The sequence below is a fragment of the Oryx dammah genome, unplaced genomic scaffold (genome assembly GCF_014754425.2).
Source record: "Oryx dammah isolate SB20612 unplaced genomic scaffold, SCBI_Odam_1.1 HiC_scaffold_27, whole genome shotgun sequence".
In the NCBI taxonomy this organism is placed as follows: domain Eukaryota; kingdom Metazoa; phylum Chordata; class Mammalia; order Artiodactyla; family Bovidae; genus Oryx; species Oryx dammah.
Window position 1 is genome coordinate 99,909,686 of NW_024070211.1, and position 23,016 is coordinate 99,932,701.

Below are 23,016 nucleotides of genomic sequence, written 5' to 3' on the forward strand. Positions count from 1 at the left end.
ACACACACACACACACACACACACACACACACACACACACACACACATATCCATTCTCTCCAAACTAACCTCCCAGCCAGGCTGCCATGTAACATTGATCAGAGTTCCATATACTACACAGTAGGTCCAGTTTTACATATAGCAGTGTGTACATGTCAATCCCAAACTCTTAATCCCTCCTCCCTAACCTTCTCCTCTGGTAACCATAAATTCATTCTCTAAATCTGTGAGTCTGTTTCTGTTTTGTAAATAAGTTCATTTGTATCATTTCCTTTTAGATTCCACATATAAGGGATGTCATATGTTATTTTCCCTTTTCTGTTTGTCTTACTTTACTCAGTCTGACAATTTCTAGGTCCATCGATGTTGCTGAAAATGGCATTATTTTGTTCTTTTTAAAGGCTGAGTATTATTCCATTGCATATATATAAACATCATTTTTAAACCTTATTTTAATCCTCACTGTTAGCATCCATGTGATATCCAGTGACAGAAGAGGACAGTCGCAGTAATGGAATTCATTGATGCAAGAGACCAAGTTAGACTGAGGAACTGGAAAATTATTTGGAATAGAACAGTGGTGAACTCAAGACAGCAGGAGGACTAATCCATTTCCTCACTGGAGGTCATCAAGTAACAGAATAAATAACCAACCCTGACACTAATGGGTGAAACCACCTCAGAGCTTGTCCACTAATTTTGTACACAGAACGCACAGTTTTGAGAGTAACATTTTTATTGATCTTCAAGCACTGTCACCTACATTATCACATAAATCATAGCATTTCTGAAGAATTTTGCTGTGTTTCATGGCAATGTCTCAAATTAGCCCAACAGCACACCAGCAGAGGTCCTGATAACCCTGATCTTCTGTGTGAACAGATTGTTTTATACTTTATAAAGTGCTTTCACATTCATTATCTTAATTTAGAGTTCATCACTGGGAAAGGAAGCTAAAATAAATGGTAACAAATTGGATTCTGCCAGTCGCATGGAGAATGGTCAGGGGCAGTATTCCTGATCACTGTAGAAGAGAACAATGGCCCACACAGTCATTATCGCTAATTTTATTACCTTTAACAAGTTTTTCTAATTGTGATCCAATTAAAGAATACCATCTACTGCACTGAAAACAGGATATGAAAGGAAACCATTATATAAATCTACTCAAAATCAATTTGAGGTATTTTTTTTTTCTTTAAAATATGGTATATATGCATTTGACACTCCAAATATTTCCCATAAGACATTTCAAAAGGTGACTCACCTCAAAATATCCTCTTCACCAGAGGAATGAAAAGATTTCTAGTTGATGCTTTTCATTATTTTCCTCACAAGAGTAGAAGTGACATTTATTCATCTATTTATGCATTCAAACATGTAAGACGCTTGTGGGCATGTGTGTATAAATACATACATAAACATATACATCTATACATGTATGTATGTGTGTATATGTGTATTGTCTGTCCTGTTCCTGAAAGGACTTCAGGAAGCTGATGAAAAGACGTATCCTACCAGATAAAATAAAGGCAAAAATCAATGGTAAGGAACACGAGACAAAGGGAAAATGAGGCAGGAGCAAAATGGCTTACTGAGAGAGGTCAATTGTTTCAAGTGCCCGACTTCTCATCGGTGGGCAAGTCTGAAGAGCTTGTCTAATGACTATCAACCAGCGCTGATCAAACACAGTGAATGACCTGGAGATCAAGCACCTGATTGACAAGAAATCTATCATAAGCATCTCTTCAGCACAAGCATACTTCAGGAATAATTGGTCCTAATGATAACTCTGCAATGCAAGTGTTAAGTGTAACCTGCATCATGATAAGAAAATGTCTTTCTTTCCTTGTATCCTGCTGCTTTGAAAACTGACAATTCGTATAGAATATATTATAATCATAAAATTAATATAACGTATTTCCTGACTAAACTGGAAGACAGCCCAGTTATTGACGACTTGGAGATACAAGCCCCTGCCTTTTTAATATGTTCTGTGCAGGATATTAAATGCCCCCTCAAACAGAAACAAGCAAGGTTCAAGGTCCCTAGAAAGGCAAAGAGTAACCCTTTATCTCTCCCTTTCTTAGACCACAGAGCCGGAAGGCATCTGTCAAGGGTTTCAAATAGGTTTCCTCTCACATGCCATCCCTGAAGCGTCAGTAGGCTTGTGTTGTGCAGGGAAGGATTCTGAGGCCCAGCCAGGCTCAGCAGGAAACAGTGTTCCCATCTTTGTATTAGAAATGCTGCCGGGGAAGAGGAAATGAGGCGGTGCACTGCTGCTTACTTGCTCTATTCCTCATCTCAGTTCAATCTGCTGATGTTACCAAGGAGGAACTGGAGTCTTAAAGTGCTGGGCTACTTATTTACCATTTCTCTTTAGATTTATTTTAGCTTGCCTTACTATTTGACATGTCTCAGAAATACACATAGAAACAATAAAGAGACGTGACAAAACAGGATGAAAGATAAAATATATACATTATGAGGAGGATAAAGTTTGTCCTTGTGGCCAATTCTGAAGCCTTCATTTCACCATGGCCTTTCCCAGTGCTGGAGAATACAGATTCACTCATCATCTAGTTGCTGAGCATGAATGTGTATGTGAGTGTGAGTGTGAGTGTGTGTGTGTGTGACAAATATGCACCTCAGGAGCAGGTCCTAAGCTTGGCTGTCAAGAAAACAAGGCCTCAAGAAGCACTGCTCATTTACTTTGCTACTGTACTTTGAATTACTGGCAATAATACATTTTAAAAGGAGATTTTTAATGAATACAGGTACAGGAAAAGTTAGTTCTGTCAGGGCTATCTGGAAGAAATAAATATTTTTCTTTAATAATAAAAAACAGTGGTCAAATTAAAAGAGAAGAAAGCAAAGCTTCTGCAGTTAAGAGAGCTGGACTCATACCTCAGCCTTCCTCTGTGCCATATAAAGAAGCATCTTTAGTCATTCATTCAAAAATGTTAACTGGTATTTGCTTGTAATAATTAAACAAAAATAAGCAAATTACACAGTATGGTAGAAGGTGGTATTATAACAATTGGAAAGACCAAGGAAAGGGGGACTGAGATATACAACGCCAAGGTGACACAGAGGCAGATTATAATTTTTAAAAAGGTGGCCGTGGCAGGCTTGCTGAGGTGACATCTGAGCAGTCTTGAAGGTGAGGGAGTGAGTCAGGATGACCTGGGGAGGAGCAAGGCAGTTACGTGAGGAGGAAAAACCATCGCAGGACTGGAAGGCAGAAGCAGCCTTGGCAGGTTTTAGAGAAACACCAAGGAGTCCACCATGGCTGGAGTAAAGCGCTAGAGGAGAATAAGGGAAGACAAGGTCAGAAAAATCATGTGTGTGTGGAGGGGCAGGTAATATGGGGTCTTGCAGCCATCCTAAGACTTGTAAATGATGAGTCAAGTGAGAAAGTCGCTAGGGGTCAGCCAGCCAGGACGGCCGAGTTCCCTGACTCTGGAGACAGGGCTGACCTACACATTCTGTGAAGTTGTGGGGAGTGGCAGGGCACAGATTTGAGGAACATGCCCAGAGATATTACCTCCATGGCTCACATTGGTCCATGATGTGAGACACAACCTGGCAGCTGTGTCCGTGTGGCAGCAGCGCTCCTAAGGCCATATTCTGAGAAGGTTCAGAGAGCAAGAGCAAGACAAGTGGAGTGGAGGACTGTCCCATCTGCTGTGTTCTGAGATCACTTATGAAGCATCACCTCATCATTTCTCTTCAACGGGGTATTAAGATTCTTCTTCCTGGATGTTTCCGAGTGGTGGACCCACAGAGGAAACCGTGGTCTGGCAAGTATTGGAGGTCAGAAAACCACTATTTATGAATAGAGACAGTCCTTGTAGTTGACAATGGTGCCTCTTACAACTGGCTGGTGCTGTGTGCATTCAGCAGAAACTGTACTGTGAAAGATGATTTTTCATCTCTTTCTGGGCTAGTGATGAGTGGGCGGATCCTGTCTCGTGATAGGGTAACAGCAGCTGGAAGTCCCAGGTCAGCCATACAATCACAAGGATAAACATCCAATACACTTACAACCATTGATTCCCACTTTCAGTGCAATATTGCGACCCCACTGACTGTAGCCAACCAGGCTTTTCTTGTCCTGGGATTTCCCAGGCAAGAATACTGGAATGGGATGTCATTTCCTACTTCATTACATGAGATATTCAATACTTTATTATAAAACAGGCTTTGTGTTAAATGATTTTGCCCACCTGTAGGCTAACATTAAGCGTTCTGAGCACATTTAAGGTAAACTGGGCTCAGCTATGATGCTAGGGAGGTTAGGTGTGTCAAATGCATTTTTGACTTAGGTTATTTTCAGCTTTGTTGTTGTTGTTCAGTCGCTCAGTAGTGTCCGACTCTGCGACCCCATGGACTGCAGCATGCCAGGCTTCCCTGTACTTCACCGTTTCCTGGAGCTTGCTCAATCTGATGTCCATTGAGTTGGTGATGCCATCCAACCATCTTGTCCTCTGGCGTCCCCTTCTCTTCCTGCCTCCAATCTTTCCCAGCATAGGTCCTTTCAATGAACATTTAGGATTGACTTCCTTTAGGATTGATTGATTCGATCTGCTTGTAGTCCAAGGGACTCTCAAGAGTCTTCTTCAACACCACAGTTGAAATGCATGAATTCTTTGGCATTCAGCCTTCTTCATGGTCCAACTCACACCTGTACATGAATACTGCAAAAACCATAGCTTTGACTATATGGACCTTTGTTAGCAAAGTGATGTCTCTGCTTTTTAATATGCTGTCTAGGTTTGTCATAGTTTTTCTTCCAAGGAGCACGTGTCTTTTACTTTCATGGCTGCAGTCACCATCTGCAGTGGTTTTGGAACCCATTATCAGGATATAACCCCACACTGCAAGTTGAGGAAGATCTGTTTTAAGACTGAGATATAAATGAACCAAAAAGAAAACCAATCCTGAAAAACTCAGAACCGATACATCATCACTGTCTACACACGCCCAGTTAAGGCTGGTGCTATCAGAACAGACATCCGAAGAGAGGGAGACAGAAAACTGACTGTTTTATGATGACCTACTTCTGAAAGAAGAGTGTTCCTTCAAGCTCAAGAGTAGGAATTTATCACGGAATTTATCAGGAACTTGTAGTAGGTAGAGAATGAAGCAGCTGTGTAGCCCACAGGAGGTTTAGAAGTCAGAAATCAGTATTTTAAACTGTGACTTATGAAGCCACCAAAACACAGGTGAAATAAACTTCCACAGCTAAGACACATATCTAAGCAAGTTGCTGAATGTTTTCTGTCTTCAAACATTAAAAAGAGGGACAATTAATTCAAGGTCAAAGGGAATTCCAAGTGAGAATGGGTATAAGAAAAGTAGTTTAAAAAAGCCTTCCTTTTCCTTAAAGATGTCAATCAGGTGAAGAGTTGTTGGGAATCAGGATTTTGAGTATTTGATGATTGTAATGTTTACTGACATCCAGGGAACAGTTGTGCACCCACTTATGCCTATATAGGGCCAGAAAGAAGTTTTCCTTTCCAATGGAAATGCCATTGAATATTTGAACATACCGACCTTCCCAGGTGGCTCAGTGGTAAAGATCCTCCTGCCATTGCAGGAAACATGAGTTTAATCCCTGGAGGAGGAAATGGCAACCCACTCCAATATTTTTGCCTGAAAAATCCCATGGACAGAGGAGCCTGGCAGGCTGCAGTCCACGGGGTTGCAAAGAGCTGGACACAACTGAGCGACTGAGCATGCATGCATATACTCAAAAATACCAGCATTCCCCAGAGAGCCACTCAAATTGATAAGAACGATGTGGTACAAACTGACAAAAGAAGATGACCCAGTAAAGTTCTGTCTACTGTGAGGTTAAAAGGGGTAGTCAAATAGAGAGCATGAGAAACATTTATTTATATTTCTTTCCATAAAAGCTTGAGACTGCTGGCAGAAATGTAACTAACACCACAAGATAGAAATAGATACGTAGTTCAAGGTGCAGGGAAAATAAACCCAGGAGTAGAGTTATTACACAGACATGCAAACCAGAAAATGAAGTCCCACAGCGCTGCCAAAAGCGGATGCAAATTTGGCCTAGAACTTCCTAGCAGTCAAAATAAGAAGGAAATATAACAATTATGAAACTAGTGTTCATTAGAGTAAAAGCAAGTCTAGGGCTCAGGAGAAGTTCTTTTTGTTCCAGCTCTGAAGCCAGAAGGAGCTTATTCCTGTGGGTCTTTCTGAGGCCACAAGTTAGGTGCAAAGCCAGATCAGGAGACCTCATGCCTGGTGGAATTGTGCCTTGGTGCCTTGTGGAATTCTACAAGGGCAAAGGGTTCTGTGGTTACTATAGCATACTCTGCCGACTTTGTAGCATCCAGGGATAAAGTCCACACTCCCTGGAACAGTGGTTATCAAGTTGGGTTCTAAAGAGGTACTTTCAGAGTTCTACCAATTTTCTTTTGGAGTTCAATTTCCTAGTCTTCAAATAAGAACAAAACAACAAGCTTCCCCAACCCACCCCACAAGAGAAAACATGCCAAAAAACCCAAACAGGAAACGCAAGCAAATACATAGCACAACACATTTTAACAGTGATAACTATCCTCATATTAAGTCTCCTTAAGGGCAGGGGCTGGGTCAACGTGCGTCCTGCCATCTCTTCTCGTACATTTGAACTTCTTAAAAAATGAGTCACTGATTAGGAAAGTTATAATTCTGTGTTGGTATTCTAGAAATTCAAGCCTGCGCATGTCCATTCATATAAAATTATACAAACAACCTACACATATATCACCTTCAAACAAATGACAGGCCAGGAGCAGGTACAACTAGTTGGTGTACACCCTCATCATGACCTAATAGCCAGCTGCACATTAATAAGCTGCCTACCACGCTCACTGAATCACAAGGTAATATCACTAAGACTGGCCCTAACTGTTGTGTGAAGTGCCCTGTTCTGACTTTGATACGGATAGCTGTGTTAGGATTCAATGACAAAACAAAAATCTTTTTGGTTCTTTCTAGCTTTTGGATCAGATTAAGTCAATTCAAGATGATACTAAGAAGATAAAATGAGGGCTCAGAAGATAGGTATCTCTGCAACTACTTATGGATGTTAAGTATTTTCCCTAATACTATACTACTGAACTGGAAAACAGAAATAATCTAGACGTTAAGTCGTTAATATTGTTCTGCAACTGTCAGAAACCTCCATCTCAAATTTTTGAGTTCATCAAAACTGCCTCATGGCGCTCCCCAATGCTACATTTCATAAATGCTACAAATGCATTTATAAAATATGCACTAAAAACACTAGTGTGAAATATTTGTATAGGTAGGTCTGCTTCAAATTTCATTTGACTGAAGAACTTTTCTACTAAAAAATTTCAAAATGACCTCTGGCTAGGATAGTCCTATGAAAGACAGGGAGATACTGATCCCATTCCCCCCCACCCCAACCCAAGACTGGGTGGGGCGCCTCACTAAGCACTGAGCAGTCTTTAATCTAATGACCTACCAGTCTAATCTAATCTGATACCAATACAATCTAACACAAACACCATCCTCTTCTATGAGTGGTATGACAAGGTTGGGAAGCTCTCTGAAGAACAAAGGAATTACAAATCGTGCTGGCAAGTTTTCATAAATCTGATTTTTCCCAACAGCTTTTGACAAGAGCTGCAGTGGAAAGAACAAAGTTAAATTGAAGAGCAGATATTGCATACTCATGATAAGGGCAGAGATGAGGATAGAGTTTCATTCACTCATGAAAAGTAAAGAGAGAAATCAAGACAGGTCAGTGACTGGGGAAGACAATGGGATGTATTCCCAGGCCCGCCACTTCCTTATTTTGATTCCAGAGTGGTTACCTAACCTTCTCTGAACCTCAGCATTGTCAATTGTAACAGGAAGGGACTAAATCAGTAGCTTTTAACAGGGTCTGAACATCAGAACCTCCTGAGAGCTTTACAAAACACATCATGTTAGCAATGATATTCATATGTGCCAGGAAATGTGAGCATTCTATGTGTATTAACCCATTTAGTTCCCACAAGAACTCTGTTACAGGCAATACTATTACCCTGATTTTACAGGGGAGGAAACTGTGGCACCGAGAGGTTGAGAAATCTGCCCAGTTAAGTGGCAGAGATGGGTGGAAGGACCCCAAGCCAGTGCTCTTTAGTACAATTCCATGTTACGCTGCCTCTCTCCATGTGTATCTCTGAATCTTCTGACTCAGACTCTACTGAAGGGCCTGTACATGCAAATTTTAATTCTGATGAGTTTCCTTGTTCACAGTCACTTGAACTAGAAGAGATGTAATGTTCTGTGATTCAGCTTGGAGATGAAAAAGGTGACATAAACTTTTCAATTAAATAAATACTCAAGGCCTCAGAAATCTCAGTCAAAATTAAATGGGTCTGGCTTTCAACAGCTACACTGTATGGTATCAAACAATAACAACAAAGATAATGAATAAAGAAATAGTAGGGAAAATTTAGGAAACAAAATGTTATCTAGCCAGTTAACTAGACGGACTGCACCAGGTTACTTAAGTTGATTGAGTAATGGAGCAAAACTCAAGCCTATATACATGGGCAGTAACAATAATATTTTCATAATTTTTGGCTTAGATTTGGGGGTGAAGATGAAACATTTTGGAAAAACCCTTGGAAAGGATCAGTACTTCTATCCAAATGGGCCAGGGGTCTCTTTGTTTCTAGGATCACAAATAATCACCTCTTTGTTCCATGTTTAAATAAACAATCCTTATGCTACCAGAAAAGAGGCATCTTTGGAAAAGATGGAACTCTGCATGTAAATGCTGACCCAAATGTTTTTTTTTTTTCATACAGGTTCCCTCACTGACAGCTGAGTAACAGAATCAGAAAGATGGTATGGCATAAAGAGAAAATGAGAAAGTCAAGTGATCCTGGTCCAAAAAGCCAGTTGAGCCTAGGAGGTAGGTTTAAGCCAGGTCACTGAGGGTACAGATGGCATCCCCTGGCACAGCCCTGAACTTGGTCAGGTTTGTTTGTGTTATGAATGTACTTCCTCTCTAATTCTAGATACCCCATTTAGGGAAACTTGTCCTCCTCTCCTCCCACTCAATCCCATGGCTCTCTTACAAAATCTCTTCTCAAAAGTCTCCAGTCTGAAGCCAAATGATCCTATCAAGGGAGTTGCATAGCTTGTTATTAAACAAAAAAGCAACTTAAAAAATTCAAGTTCCTAAGACTGAACTATAAAAATTTACAAAAATAATGACATTAGAGGAATATATATATCAACGGTGGCTATACAGATGGAAAGTTTCTAATACACAGTATTCCAGCTGACAAACAGGTATAATTACTAGTCACCCTTTTGCACTGAAGTTTCTTCAGTCTGGAGTTGACGTATATCTTTCCACTTAATAGCCACACCAAAAGCACACAAACTCATAAAGCAAACAGGTACTCAATTTGAAATTTCCTGAATGTAGATGAGAATTTGCAGGCAAGAATAAAAGCAAGTTCTTCCCCTTGATCCTTATATCTGTTAATGGCACCAAACTCCCAGTTTCCTAGACTCAAAATCTCACCTTCATCTGGAATCATCTTCCTCCTTGGACTTATCCTCTTTTACATGCTGTCAAGGGACAATCCTGAAGGTATCGCCTACCTTCTCAGTGAGGTACAGGCCTTCTTTTGGGATTGAAGGCCCCCATGACACGGTCCTAATGAAGCCCAGACAAGGCAGAAGCCAGGCTTCAAACCTGGGCTTAAGCTGCTCACCCAGACTGAAGACTTAATCAAATGCCAAGCTTTTTTTGATGCCTCTGTGCTAAGTCACTTCAATAGTGTCTGACTCTTTGCAACCCCATGGACTGTAGCTTGACAGGCTCCTCTGTCCATGGGATTTTCCAGGCAAGAATACTGGAGTGGGCTGCCATGCCCTCCTCCATGGGATCTTTCCCATCCAGGTATCAAACAAACCCACATCTCTTATGTCTCCTGCGTTGATAGGCAGGTTCTTTACCACTAGCACCATCCAAGGACATGTAATCACGCCCTACCTTGTAAGTTCTGAGTACTTTCTATCTCTCACCTGATACACCACGTTCTGGTCTATGTCTATGAGTGAAGTGTATTTTCTATGTAAGACAAGAACCTCCCTGAGGGTGGGAAATGGGTCTTATGCAGTGCAGGATCTAGCAAAATCAAAAAGCATGATGCTTAGTAAATAATGGAATTCACCACCCAATTCTACTTGTTTAATTTTTCCCCAGAAGAGGTTTGGTTTGTATTTTAATCCAGTTGATACTTGGAGGAAAGTTATAATGCTATGTTATGCCATTTTCTAAAGCACCATTGTTTAGATTTTCTAGATGGGGATCTGTAAAAGAATGCTCTTTTCCTATGCACTATGCCCCTCACGCATCAAGCAAATGACAAACTACACACCTTATCTGTGCTGTGTAATCTTGGGCAGCTGCACACAGGACAGCTAACTGGGAGCGGAGTTCTGTATAACTGGCTGCATTAAAAGGGATTATTGTGTTAGATGTCAGGAAAGATGAGTTCCTCCTCTATCCTCTCGCCTCTGCCTTGAGCTTTTGATTCTACTAACCAGTCAACTGGACTCAGGGGAAGCTGATTTTTCTAACCAAATCTTGTTAAATCTATCATGACTGAATTTCTCTCTTTTTGGATCCTTAGGAAATGAGTCTTTCTATAGTCTGTGGTAAACAGAGGACTGTGGGCACTGATGAGGGGAGGGTGAAGATGATGAACTGGCATTCAGAGGATATTTGGGGAAGTAGAAAGCACAGAGGTTCTGAGTATGGGCTCTGGAGTCAGACTGTCCAGGCTCACATCCCGGCTCCACCATCATCAGCTGAATTATCCTGTGCAGTAAGAGAAGGAAATCTCTCTCAACTCCATTTTTAAAATAGGGATGACACTCAGACAGAGAAAGACAAATATCGGATGATCACTTATAAGTGGAATCTAAAAAAAAAAATGATATAAAAGAATGTATTTACTAAACAGAAACAGACTCACAGACATAGAAAACAAGCTTATGGTTACCAAAGGGGAAAGTGAGGGGGAGGGATAAATTGGGAATTTAGAATTAATAAGTACATCCTAACATACATAAAATGGATAAGCAAGGTCTTACTGCATTGAACAGAGAACTATATTCAGTATCTTGTAACAACCTATAATGGAAAAGAATCTGAAAAAATACTATACATATTTAAATTTAAAATAATTTAAATATTCAAGTTTTATCAATTAAAAATTAATTTTAATCCATTAAAATTAATTTGTTAAAAATTAGTTGAAAAAATAGGGATAACAGTACTGCCCATAATGTTGTTCTTAGGATTAAATAATAAAACACCTGGCGTACTTACTGGAACAAAGGACATATCTGAAAAGGTTAGCTGTTGCCATTATTGAGGTGTTTACATTTTATACCGAAATTGTTCACATATATTTATTATAAAATGCCGATGGGCAAAGATGAGGGAGAGGTTGTAAATTTCTTATATTCATGGTAACCCAATAAGGAAATTCTAAGTCAAACTAAGCATAACTGCCAAATAAAGACTTAACGCTTTTATTCTTGATGACACTACGTTCACCTTTATTTAATAATTAAACACTCCCGAGCTGCTGCCAGAGAAGATGCCACAGAAATGCAAGGTTCATACAGAGGAACAGGGAATGGACAAACATACAGTAAACTCCATCTGCTCTTACAGAGAAGGAGAGGGTGCTTCAGTAAAAATTCATGTGGCACAGCCTTTACCTTCAGGGCTGGTTTGCCAATTAACTTCTGCTAAGACTAACACTGAAACTGATTTGCTATCAGCATGTGCAGTATCTGGGTAATACAGGAGAGAAGGCTCTTAATTATGCCCAGGAACAATAAAAAGATATCCTTAAGAAAAAGGCCAAAGACAACAAGGAGGGTTGGGTAGAGCTCTACATATCCATGTCAACCAGCAGATATCACACAGAGGATAAATTAGAAAACAGACATAATTGAGATTTTTCTGCCAAAGTATCAAATGCATGTATACATCAGGTATGGGGCAATACCTAATGCTTGAGGTTTCAACTGCTTGTGATGACACTGAATGTCGCTGACCTATAGTAATTTTCAGTTTTGCTGTGGTATGTATTTGAATCATGGGCACTCCTAGACAGAGGGAAGTGAATCATGTTGCCAGTGAAGAAGTGTAGCCCGTGACCTAGAGTCCATATTTCAAGAGGGCTTTGCTCTAATCGTGGAGCAGCAATTCTCAAGAAGGGATTCAATATTGTGTTCATTTCTGAAAATTGCCCATTCCCTTTAAAAAAGCCAACTGACATTTCCCTTTAAAAAACCCAATGATAAAAGGGAAGAAAAAGGAGAGCTGTAGGAAAGAGATGGTTCTCTAATGGAAAGCAGGTATTTGTGGGGGATTTTTTTTTTTTTTTTTGGATGCTGAAATTATGTCTGTGAAATTCTGGGATTTCCAAAAGTCTTCAGATTGTATTTTAGCGTATCAAAGATCTATTGTACATAAAGTATTTCCTAAAGTGCCAGAATTCTTTCATACCATGAAGTAATTAACATGAACAAGAAAAAAATTCTATATGCTTATCCAAGAGATGAATAGGAGATTTAGTTAAATACACACTGTTCCTCCTAAACTCTGAAATCAGCTGTGACTTCCATTTTTAGAAGAAAAGATCACAAGATGATATGTATCCTGCTCAGTGTCTAAAGCATCATGTTTTTCTCTTTGACTACACATACCCTTCTAGTCAAGGCTATGGTTTTTCCAGTAGTCATGTATGGATGTGAGAGTTGGACTGTGAAGAAGGCTGAGTGCCGAAGAATTGATGCTTTTGAACTGTGGTGTTGGAGAAGACTCTTGAGAGTCCCTTGGACTGCAAGGAGATCCAACCAGTCCACTCTGAAGGAGATCAGCCCTGGGTGTTCTTTGGAAGGAATGATGCTAAAGCTGAAACTCCAGTACTTTGGCCACCTCATGTGAAGAGTTGACTCATTGGAAAAGACTTGGATGCTGGGAGGGATTGGGGGCAGGAGGAGAAGGGGATGACAGAGGATGAGATGGCAGGATGGCATCACCGACTCGACGAACGTGAGTCTGAGTGAACTCCGGGAGTTGGTGATGCACAGGGAGGCCTGGTGTGCTGCGATTCATGGGGTTGTAAAGAGTCAGACACGACTGAGTGACTGAACTGAACTGAACCCTTACTAGAATATGGTCCATGAAGAAAGAGTTAAATTACAATTAGTGACTCAATATTTTTATGCAATAGATTGGCATGCTTTTTAGGGTGACATAAAGTCTGAAAAACACATCTTAGATCACATTTTTCAGAAAATGTTCGATTTTATTGGTTTAAGTCCTCACTGAGTTATTATGTGTCATCCTCTTATGCTAGGAATAATAAAAGAAACCAAGTCCCAGAAAGTATTGCTGTTAGTATTTTGTTTTGAGAATCTTCTAGATCGATGAAGAAAGAATCATTGAGAGGATAAAAATCACCTGCGTAAAGAACAGAAACAATTGGAACTTAAAAGAAACCCTGTTATTTATTATATAAATAAAACCTGTATATGAGCAAGGAGCTACACAATAGCAACAGAAAGAAAAATGGCATGTATTTTCTATGATTAACTGTGGCAAACTTATCTTGACTTTTGGGGAGAATTTTTTTTAAGTATGCCAGTCAATAACACTTTTTTTAAAGGCACACACTTAATGAGAGAAGAACTACTTTTTAAAAAATTACTCTATGTTCCTGTTAACTTTTCTTTTCCTGGCTGTCTTTCAAAGAAAAAGACATAAAAAATTGCTAGACATAGTTTCAGTATCTTTGTAAAATACAATAAAAAAAAAAACTAAAAATTCAAATGGCTTTGGAATACAATACAACTTCAGTATTGAAATAAATTTCAATTATCCAAGATGCAGTCAATGCCAAGGGAAAAAAATGATCTATGGGTCTTTACTGTCGAGGCATGAGAATTAAATACACTGTGACCACCACCAATACCACCGCCACTGCCACTAAGTAGCTGACACCACTTCAACTTGCCTGGAAACATCACTTGAAGGGTAAATTATGCTTCAAAGAGAGAGAGCAGCTTCTCACTTAACCCTGCTTCCAAAGCTCTGGGTTTGTAAGATTCACAGGCCTGACTTGAGAATGATACTGAATGTAGGCAATACAATCTTTTGGTCCATATCTTTGATGTCTGTACAGTTACCTGAATACTCCAGCATAAATGCATGTGAGGTGTGTGTGTGTTTCTTCTCTAAAGTAAATGCACTAATAGCTCAGGGTAGGTTCTGGCTTCTTGGACTGAGTCATTTCGGGATGCCTGCATGGCCTTGGATCATCGGGCTTTAAATTTTCTCATCGATTTGAAAGTGAGTGAGAATCAGATCACTTTTGGGTGATTTTTCCTACTTCATCAGAGGATGTTTGTTTTGTTTCAATTTAAGGTCTTCCCATTTCACAAAGTAAATTCCAAAGGAGTTCACATGTACCTGGGATTTCCTAATAGTGGGTCTGGTAGACCTAGTGTTACTTTCAGAGTTTAACTTCATATTAGGGTTAAAAGTGGATCATTTAAGCATAAAAAACTAAACATCTCACTAGAAAACCTTCACTTCCAAACTTACCCTAAAAATAGCCTAATGATTTTGAAATAAAAGGGATGATCATTTTATTCTTGGATAGAGAAAAAAGAAAGTTTAGCTGATAGACTGTTTAAGAAATTTTGGTTAGAGATAGATGGAAATGTATAAAGATTTATTCCTTATAATTTCAAGTTCTCCATTTACCTAATAGTTGCCCTGACATTTTCCGTCAGAACTTAAAATATTCTTTTAACATCAGTTTTCAACAACAACAAAAACTAGTGGTTTCAGGGGAGTATTTAGTTTCGTGGGGGCTGTTTGTAGGTTGCATGAATGAATAAAAGTATGGCCACATCTGAGGAACACAGGGAGAGGCTGGAGTTTAGGGTGTGAGAGAGAATCAGTGAGTGTGTCTGCCCTTCATGTCTTCTCTCTCAGTTAAGTGCAACTCACATTTTCATTTTATTCAGAGCTAAAACCTTACAGTCATTTAAAATCCTGCTTCAGACCCTGGGTTTCTCTCTAGGGTGCCCCTCCCCTCCATCTTTCATTACAGCCCCAGATGAGGGTCATGTTAACTTGATTTATGAGAGCCCCCTTCTCCAAGCCAACCTGTTGACTTTTGGCATAATTACCATTTTGAGAAAGAGAGAAAAAGGAATCACAGAATTGTGTTTCTCTTTCACTCCAAGAGCCAGCTTCTCCTCTGTGACTAAAGAATAAACTCTAAAAGTTTTAGCTTATTATTCAGTGCTAACAATATGCTACCAACCTGCTTCTCTTTGCTCTACACCCACTCTCCTGACTCCGGACACCAGAAGCCCTGGCTAACAAACAACTGCTAAATGACAGTTATGCGCCAGGAAGTGCTCTTTGTGCTTTCTTAAACATCCAAGCATGCTCACATCTCCTGGGTCCTCTCAGAGGCCTGGAGGACACTATTATTTCCATCCTGCATGAAATCTTCCTTCTTTCTGGTTTAGCATCATCTCCTCCCTGGAAACAACCCCAATTCCCTGGCATTGAGGTTAATGAAACCGTCTTCTGACTCCTCCCAGAACACTGTACAGATTATAACATTTACTTTATTCTGTCTCAAATTAGGGCTGGCTGTTTATGTCTGCCTCTGTTGATCTGTCCTGCTTTTTCTGCTTTGCACTGTATTCAAAAGAACAAGGAAAACTTGCAGAGAACAGAAAACAAAGGGCTAGGAAATGAAAATATACTGGGTATTATAACCAGGGAATCATACTTTAAAAATATTTCCTTTTAATTAGTACTAGGCTATAATAAGCTAAATTTAATTTCACATTTATATAAAAATCATGCTTTATTTCATTGTGAAATGAATTAGATATCTGTTGAATGAAAGGGGGAAAAAAAACACAACTGGTTGACCAAGGACTGGTTTGGGAATGAGAGCAAGGTTATAGAAGGTAGGAAGAGTAGAAACATCTCATTTTATTTTAATATCAATGCACTGTTTTTCCTTTGGCTCAATTGGTAAAGAATCTGCCTGCAGTGCAGGAGACCTGGGTTCGATCCCTGGGTAGGGAAAATTCCCTGGAGAAGGAAATGGCAACCCGCTCCAGTGGCCTGGGAAATCCCACAGACAAAGAAGCCTGGTGGGCTATAGCCCATGGGGTCACAAGAGTCAGACACCACTCAGCAAGTAAACCACTACCACCATGAAGCTGTTGATACACCGAGTTATGTAGACCCTTCCGTGTGATGTCAATACCACAATAATGTCTAGCCTCAGCCAGCAGAGACCCACATATCTGCCCCTACTGCAAACCAGGAAGAACGATGTACCAAACCTTGTACCAAATATTGTTTTTAACTTTTCAGAAAAAAATAGTTTGGACACAATAAAGGACTTTACATCATTATGACAAGGACTAAATCATGGATGAGCGGCAACAAGAATGAACCTAGTGTTTACTTTCCCCCTCCTCCAGCTCCCCCAAAAAACTCCAGGGAGAGAAGGCTGGTGGTTTTTGTCAATGCAGCCTATGGGCATTTTGTCAAATGCCCTGGCTTTCTCAGCCTTCAGGATCAGAATCTGGTATTTCCTTCTTAAGATGTAGAACTATATGTAATTAAAATGTAATCCAGCAGTTGGGACTGTGAGGAGCAAGGGCTCAGTCATGGGGAATCAAATATTTGTTCAATTACAAATGAGTTTCGATGGTCCTAGAATGTGGACCAGTTCCTTTGCTTATATTACTCGATTTAGTTCTAATCACCATCTCCTGATATAAGCATCATTTGTCCCATTATACAGGCTACTGACAGAATGAGGTACTTGCTTAGCACTGTGGTAGGTAACTCTGGGGTACCAAAACTTTGCCACCTTGACTACTGTGATTTTATACTGTAGGTAAGAAAGTCATGAGGACGGTATGCTTTCAGCTAGGGCTGCCGAGCGGCCTCCATCAAGTGCTCTTAGAAAGTGGACCTACTCTTACTCCAAGTCACCTGACCACCATCGCCAGTGTCACATCCCTGCCTGGTCCTTGAGGCCAGTCTCCTTCAAGTAACCTAAACCGGTGGTCCCCCAGCACAAGCCCCCTTCCTCTTACCCATGCAGACCTTCTCTTTACGTTGTCCTGAGTCCCTCTGTAACTTGGAAAGAGGCTGCTTTTCCACCATCATCTTTGTGTTGACATCTGCTTTTTCACCGTCATTTTTTCTAACATTATAGCATCTGTATATTCTACTCCAAACACAGCATTTTAAAAATACTTTTGGTTTCTCTTGCCAGTTTTCACAACCCTCATGTCATTCTTGCCTTTAGGTTTCATGCATTGTTTGTACATTATTGAGTCCCTATTATAAATGCTCTTAGGCATCTTTTTCCATTTATCTGTTAGCTAACCCTCCAAAACATACAAGTCCTCTAGAGAGTCAAATTATTTGTTTCTATTGTTGCCCCTCCTATAATTCAGCTCATCAGGTCAATTTGTAAATTACAGTGCTAAATTTTTATTTCTAATATATATTTTCTTTTTTCGAGCTATGAGTTTACACCTATCTTTTCTGAGACGCTCCTGAAAACTTTTCTAAAAACTCTAATTACATCCACTGGGTTTTTTAAGCTCTAGGATGAGTCACTTTCCCATAAGAGTTCTTGTCACTTCCATGTCGCCAACTAGCTATTCTTTATTGGAAACAATCAACTCCAGAACAGGAATGCCCTTTTTTGCTCTCTCTCTACATTCTGAGACACAAAATTGTCAACAAGACAAATCTGGTACTTATTAGATGCTCTGTGTTAAATGGAATGAAGCTCTCAACAGATATTGACATAAGAGTTCTCTATTAGTGTGTGTTTTGCCTCTGTATAATACATAAAGAAAACTATCACTGGAGCTAACCATCAAACTTGGGGTTTTGCAAATGATAGGAGAAAGTAAGTGGCAAACTGTTATGTTGCTATTGATAACAGCAAAGAGACTGATGTCTACTCATGCTGAGAAAATCCACATTCGTCAAAGAGGATGAATTATCTAGGACAGATGATCAAATGCTCTTCTGCTGCATTGGGACATGATTTAACTCAGTTAAAAAAAAAAAAAAACTTCCAGTTTAATTTTTTTAATATAGATTTACTGTACATAAAAAATGGTATTATTCTCTTATGGTTGTTCAATTCTATCTTCTTTGTGTTAAAACTCACCTTACGTGCTTCCAAATTAGCTGAAGGAAAAATTTGTCTTCAGAAATCTTTCCCCCTTCTCTTAGACCTCACACATGTGAGGCTTATCTTCATTCTACTGTTCCCTATGAAGTTGTATTTTTAGCTCCTTAGACTTTATGGTGCTCTATCTACCTGTAATTATGCTGCAAAAACATAGGAAGATGCTGGTAAAGGCCAGCAGCAGACAAGATAGCAAAAGGCCTATTTGTGGTCTTGAACAGCTGCAAAAGGGCAGGGCGCGCCTGGCAGAGTTCCTTCTGACTCTGGTCAGCAGGACAAACCCCAGGAGCCGGACTTGCTTTCAAAGTCATCCTGAGCACAGGGACATTATTTCACTGCCCTGGAAGCAAAGGCTGCGGTCCAAGTCCAAAGGGGCTGATGAGAAGGGCAACAAGGGAAAGGCCCAGGGAGGGTGCTGAGGGCGACAGCCGTCTAAAGGCTCTCTGGATCCTGACAAGTCATCTCTCATCGTCCCACACTCCTCTCTAGAAACAAAACAGAGCAAAACCACCACCACTCCTGATGGAAAGCCAGATGTTACTTTTAGTTCCGGTTTGGAAACGCTGCCCAAGTAAGCTTTAAGATTTTTCTTTTTTTCCTTAAAGCAAGAAGTAATAAATTTATATTTTACCCAGGATAATGGAAATAAGATGCTATTAATCAGATGTTTAGAAATGGAAATACTTTTCAGGGAACAGGAAACATTCTTTAGTGGATATCCTTTTCCTCAGTTACATAAAATTCCATTTGTGAAGGACCATGATTGTCTTTGGGTAAATAAAAGATGCTGCTGCATATGCAGGATTTTATAGCTTAAAGTGATTAGCGGTTTTTAGTCTTTGCTTCTGGCTCTTTGGTTTAAATTAGTGCTTTCTTAGTGAGTTAATGCAATTGCAGCCAAGTAGCATATTTCTATTCTATTCCTCGACAACATTAGCATAGAATGCACATTTCCTTTGGAACAAAGTAATACACAGGCGTCCATCTCTTCCCAGGACACAAGGGTGGCAGCAAGAAGAGGAATAGGAACTTGAGGAATAAGAGTATCCAGAGCCGAAGGTGAGCAACTCGAACCACAAAACTACAGGTTAAGTGAAGACAGGTCACCGCTGCCCCACTGGAATTAAGTTTATACACATTTAGAGTTAGGTTAGATGGTAACTACCTTTCTGACAAACAGTAACAACTGAAGTTTCTCTTAAGGATGAGACCTATTGGCCCCCAGACATGCTTCCACAAAAACAAAAGCACCCCTCAAAAGGAACCAGCCGTGTTTCTAAATAATTCACATTCTCCTTCTCATGTGCCAACAAAGGCAAATTCTACTGAGAAAATGCTCCAATTTATTTTGTGATATATTTTGTTGATGTTAATGCTGACTGAGAAAGTGTCCAAGGACTGAAAACTTAGAAACTCTGTCAACTGTGACCATAATGAGGATTCACAGATTTGTACTAAACCTCTCTTAAAAACACAATTTATATCACTCTGTAATATGATCAAGGAGGTATTTAGGAGCTAAAAACAAGAACCTTTACTTACGGCTGACACAGCTTCACCAGGTCCTGGTCTGTGGTGTTGGGAGGCAGTCCCCGGATATAGAGGTTCGTTTTGCTCAGCTGATCCCATCCTGAGTTGCTACTGCTACTACTGTTGTTATTACTGCTGGTGGTGCTGGGGCTGGGAGGGGCCATAGGATGGGCTGGGACCAGAGACTGCTGGAAAACAAAGACCACAGCATTAGAATGCTCCATGGAACTTGTATTCAGCACCATTCAGAGGTTGCAAGATCTGCAAATCAAGATATATACACAGATTATCTTCAGCTACTTTACTACATACATTTTAATTTACATCTTAAAAAAGATCTGTTCATTTTGCAAAAGTATTCTCTCCTTCAACATGAAATTAATAATAGGACAACTCATTCTCTACATGCCCTTGAAATAAGACTAAAATTTTGTAAGATTTTCTTCACATACTTTAAGGAATACATTCAAGACTCAAAGTAAACTTGCATAAAGTTATGCAATAATATTTTAATACACAGTCATTCAGGAATCACTGGACTTTTGAAAAGGGTTTCAAATGCTGAAAAACAACTTGATTGAAAGTTGCTGACTTAAAAAAGAAAAAAAGATTACTCTTCAAGTGTCAGAAAGTTAAAGAGTTCAGTCAAGATGCTCAAATAACGAAGACTTCACCTTGTGCTAAGACAGGCTCACGGCTTCTTTGAGACATCTGGATAAGATTCACAGGTCAGCTGCCTTTCGCTCTGGCTAACCTTGTGAAATTTAACCCCTGTGAGAATGGTGCAGAAGCTGGACACATTCCCAGGCCTGGCAGCAACCAACGTAACTTCTGTAAAGCCTGCAAGCCAGGGCTCAGTGTGGTTTTAGCCACCTAGGAAGACTGTCTGAAAATGTACTCACACCAGATAATTGTTAACCAACTGAAAGAAACCACAGTTCTCTGTCCCTGTGCCACACACATGACCTCTGAAGAAGTGAAATGGTTCAGTGTGAGATGCAAGTGAGCACACCCTAAAGTGTTCTCACAGCAAATGTTCTGCAATTTCACACCAGGACAGGAATTTTTTCACTTCACATCTTCTAAATAATAAATAAGACTAACCAACATGGTCCTAATAAAGGACATCACTGACACTAAACAACAGTTTGAAGATGTAAAATTAGTCACTAGACATGGATCAAAAATGTCAAACCTTAGGACTTTTACTACCACAAACAAGAAAATAAAGCATATCTAAGACACAATTCAATTCCTCTTTATATAAAAAAGCAGACCTCTGGCAATACATACAACCCTGCTCACCTTGTTGGCTATCTCAACGCCCCAGGATAGATTGTCCCACTTTGCACTGCCTTGGCCATCCTAACGGCACAATATCCTAGGGGCATGGGGCTCCTCGTGGATCTAGACATGAAACGTATACTATGCAGATTTTTCTTCTCACTCCCCAGGGTCCTTGCTAAAATCACAGCCCAGACACCACTTTATCTCAAAGGATTGTTTTTCAAAAAGGAGTGATGCCAGAAGAGTTAACAACAGTCAATGTATTAATGAAGGCTGAACTTGAACCAGGAACACTGGCAATGCTTAAACCCAATGAAACCTGCCTGAGAGCATATCCTATCAAATCTGTTTGATTTATGCCCTTAATAAGCAGGTGAACTCAAACCCTTTCCTGTCATCCCTTGTATTTCTCTAAGAGGTAAAAATTGTTTTCCAGGTATAAACTAAGCCTTGTCTCTTGCACCGTCACTGATGGCACTGCAGACCCCCACCCGGCCCACAGAGATCTGTGTTCCTTCTCCAACGTCATTCAATATAACTGCTGGCTGATACCTGCAACCAGCCAGGTGCCCCTTCTTTCTTTCTCCAGTGAAGAGCAGAGGGACTGGGACGTAACCCACACATCTGCCTCCCTGTCCCTAGCTTTCGATTTACACTGACAGCTGTAGATGACTAGGCAAGACTCAAATTTTTCTTAAATCACTTCTGATTAATGTCCAAGAACCTGGTCCTTGCCACAGACACGCTGTTTTCCCCAGTAAGACTTGGTGTGTTCAGTGCGGCAGTCGGGAAGGCAATGTGCTCACCTGGCTAAGCCTTGCAGGGGTCTGACAGAAGCTGTGGATTTCGGGTCAACGCCCACCTCTCAGGGGGATGCCATGCAAAGCCAGCGAATCCTTAGGTGTTTGAAAGACTGCATTCCAAGCTGGCCTTGGCTCTTGCCTCTGCTTTTCTCTGGGGTGGAAAGTGGAGTGCCAGGCATGGACTTTCTATCGTTAAAAGAAACACCTGGGGGCATGATTTATCAGGAGATTTTTTTTTGGACAAGAAGTAGGCTTTTATTCACATATTTGGCAGAAGTAGAACTGTGATTTACATAGCTGATCTAATATATCTTTGACAGGCCTCCCTATTTATGACAGTAATATTTTCCTACTCCGGCAAGTAGGTGGGGAGCAAATACCCTCTGTCCCTCCCCACTTACTCTCTGGGGGAAAGAAACCTCCTAGTATTCCTATCCCAGGTGGGAGAAGGGGGTTCCTGAATGCATCTCAAGGAGGACGACTGGTCTCTGGTGAATCCTGGTGACCCAGGTTAAATTCAAATGTGTACTAATAGCAACTGTCACAAATGGCTGATGACTAAAGAGAAGCAGCATTAAATTAGTCCAGGTTGTCAATTTTCTAAAACTTTAGACCAAAGACTGAGTTTTTAGAACTCACCGAAATTAAAAAGTTAAAGACTGGACACATGTTCAAAGAAGAAAATTCAAACACAATAAAGGAGTTTATTCCAAAATATTCAGAATTGGTTAATGGTAACTGTAAGAGCAGGGTAATAATTACTATCAAATATTGCATGTTTCATACGTAACAGACACTGTGCCGTGTGCTGTGCATGTATTATCTTACTTAACGAGACAGATGCATTCTTGTTTTCGAATTTTGAAGATCAGGAAACTGAGTCTCAGGAGACATTAAGTAATGTGCCATAGGTCACACTTTTAATAGGTGGCAGGACTGGAATTTGAACTCAGGTCTGCTGGACAAAAAAGTCAAAGCCCTTATCTGTGTCCTAAATGGCATCCGAAACACTGTCCATATCCTAAATGTGCTATTTGTATTACTTC

General features: G+C 40.2%; 1 protein-coding gene across 13 annotated transcripts in view; it reads right to left on the reverse strand.

Annotated features, from left to right (window-relative positions):
- The window catches only part of RBMS1 (RNA binding motif single stranded interacting protein 1), a 221,469-nt gene that overhangs the window by 76,623 nt on the left and 121,830 nt on the right, over positions 1 to 23,016 (reverse strand). For 8 of the 13 annotated variants that reach the window (XM_040229217.1, XM_040229211.1, XM_040229207.1 and 5 more), the window contains exon 2: positions 19,893 to 20,068. In XM_040229217.1, the coding sequence (XP_040085151.1) occupies positions 19,893 to 20,068 (176 nt within the window). The remainder of the gene's footprint in view (positions 1 to 19,892; positions 20,069 to 23,016) is intronic. The other 5 variants (XM_040229208.1, XM_040229213.1, XM_040229219.1 and 2 more) reach the window with 1 other exon arrangement.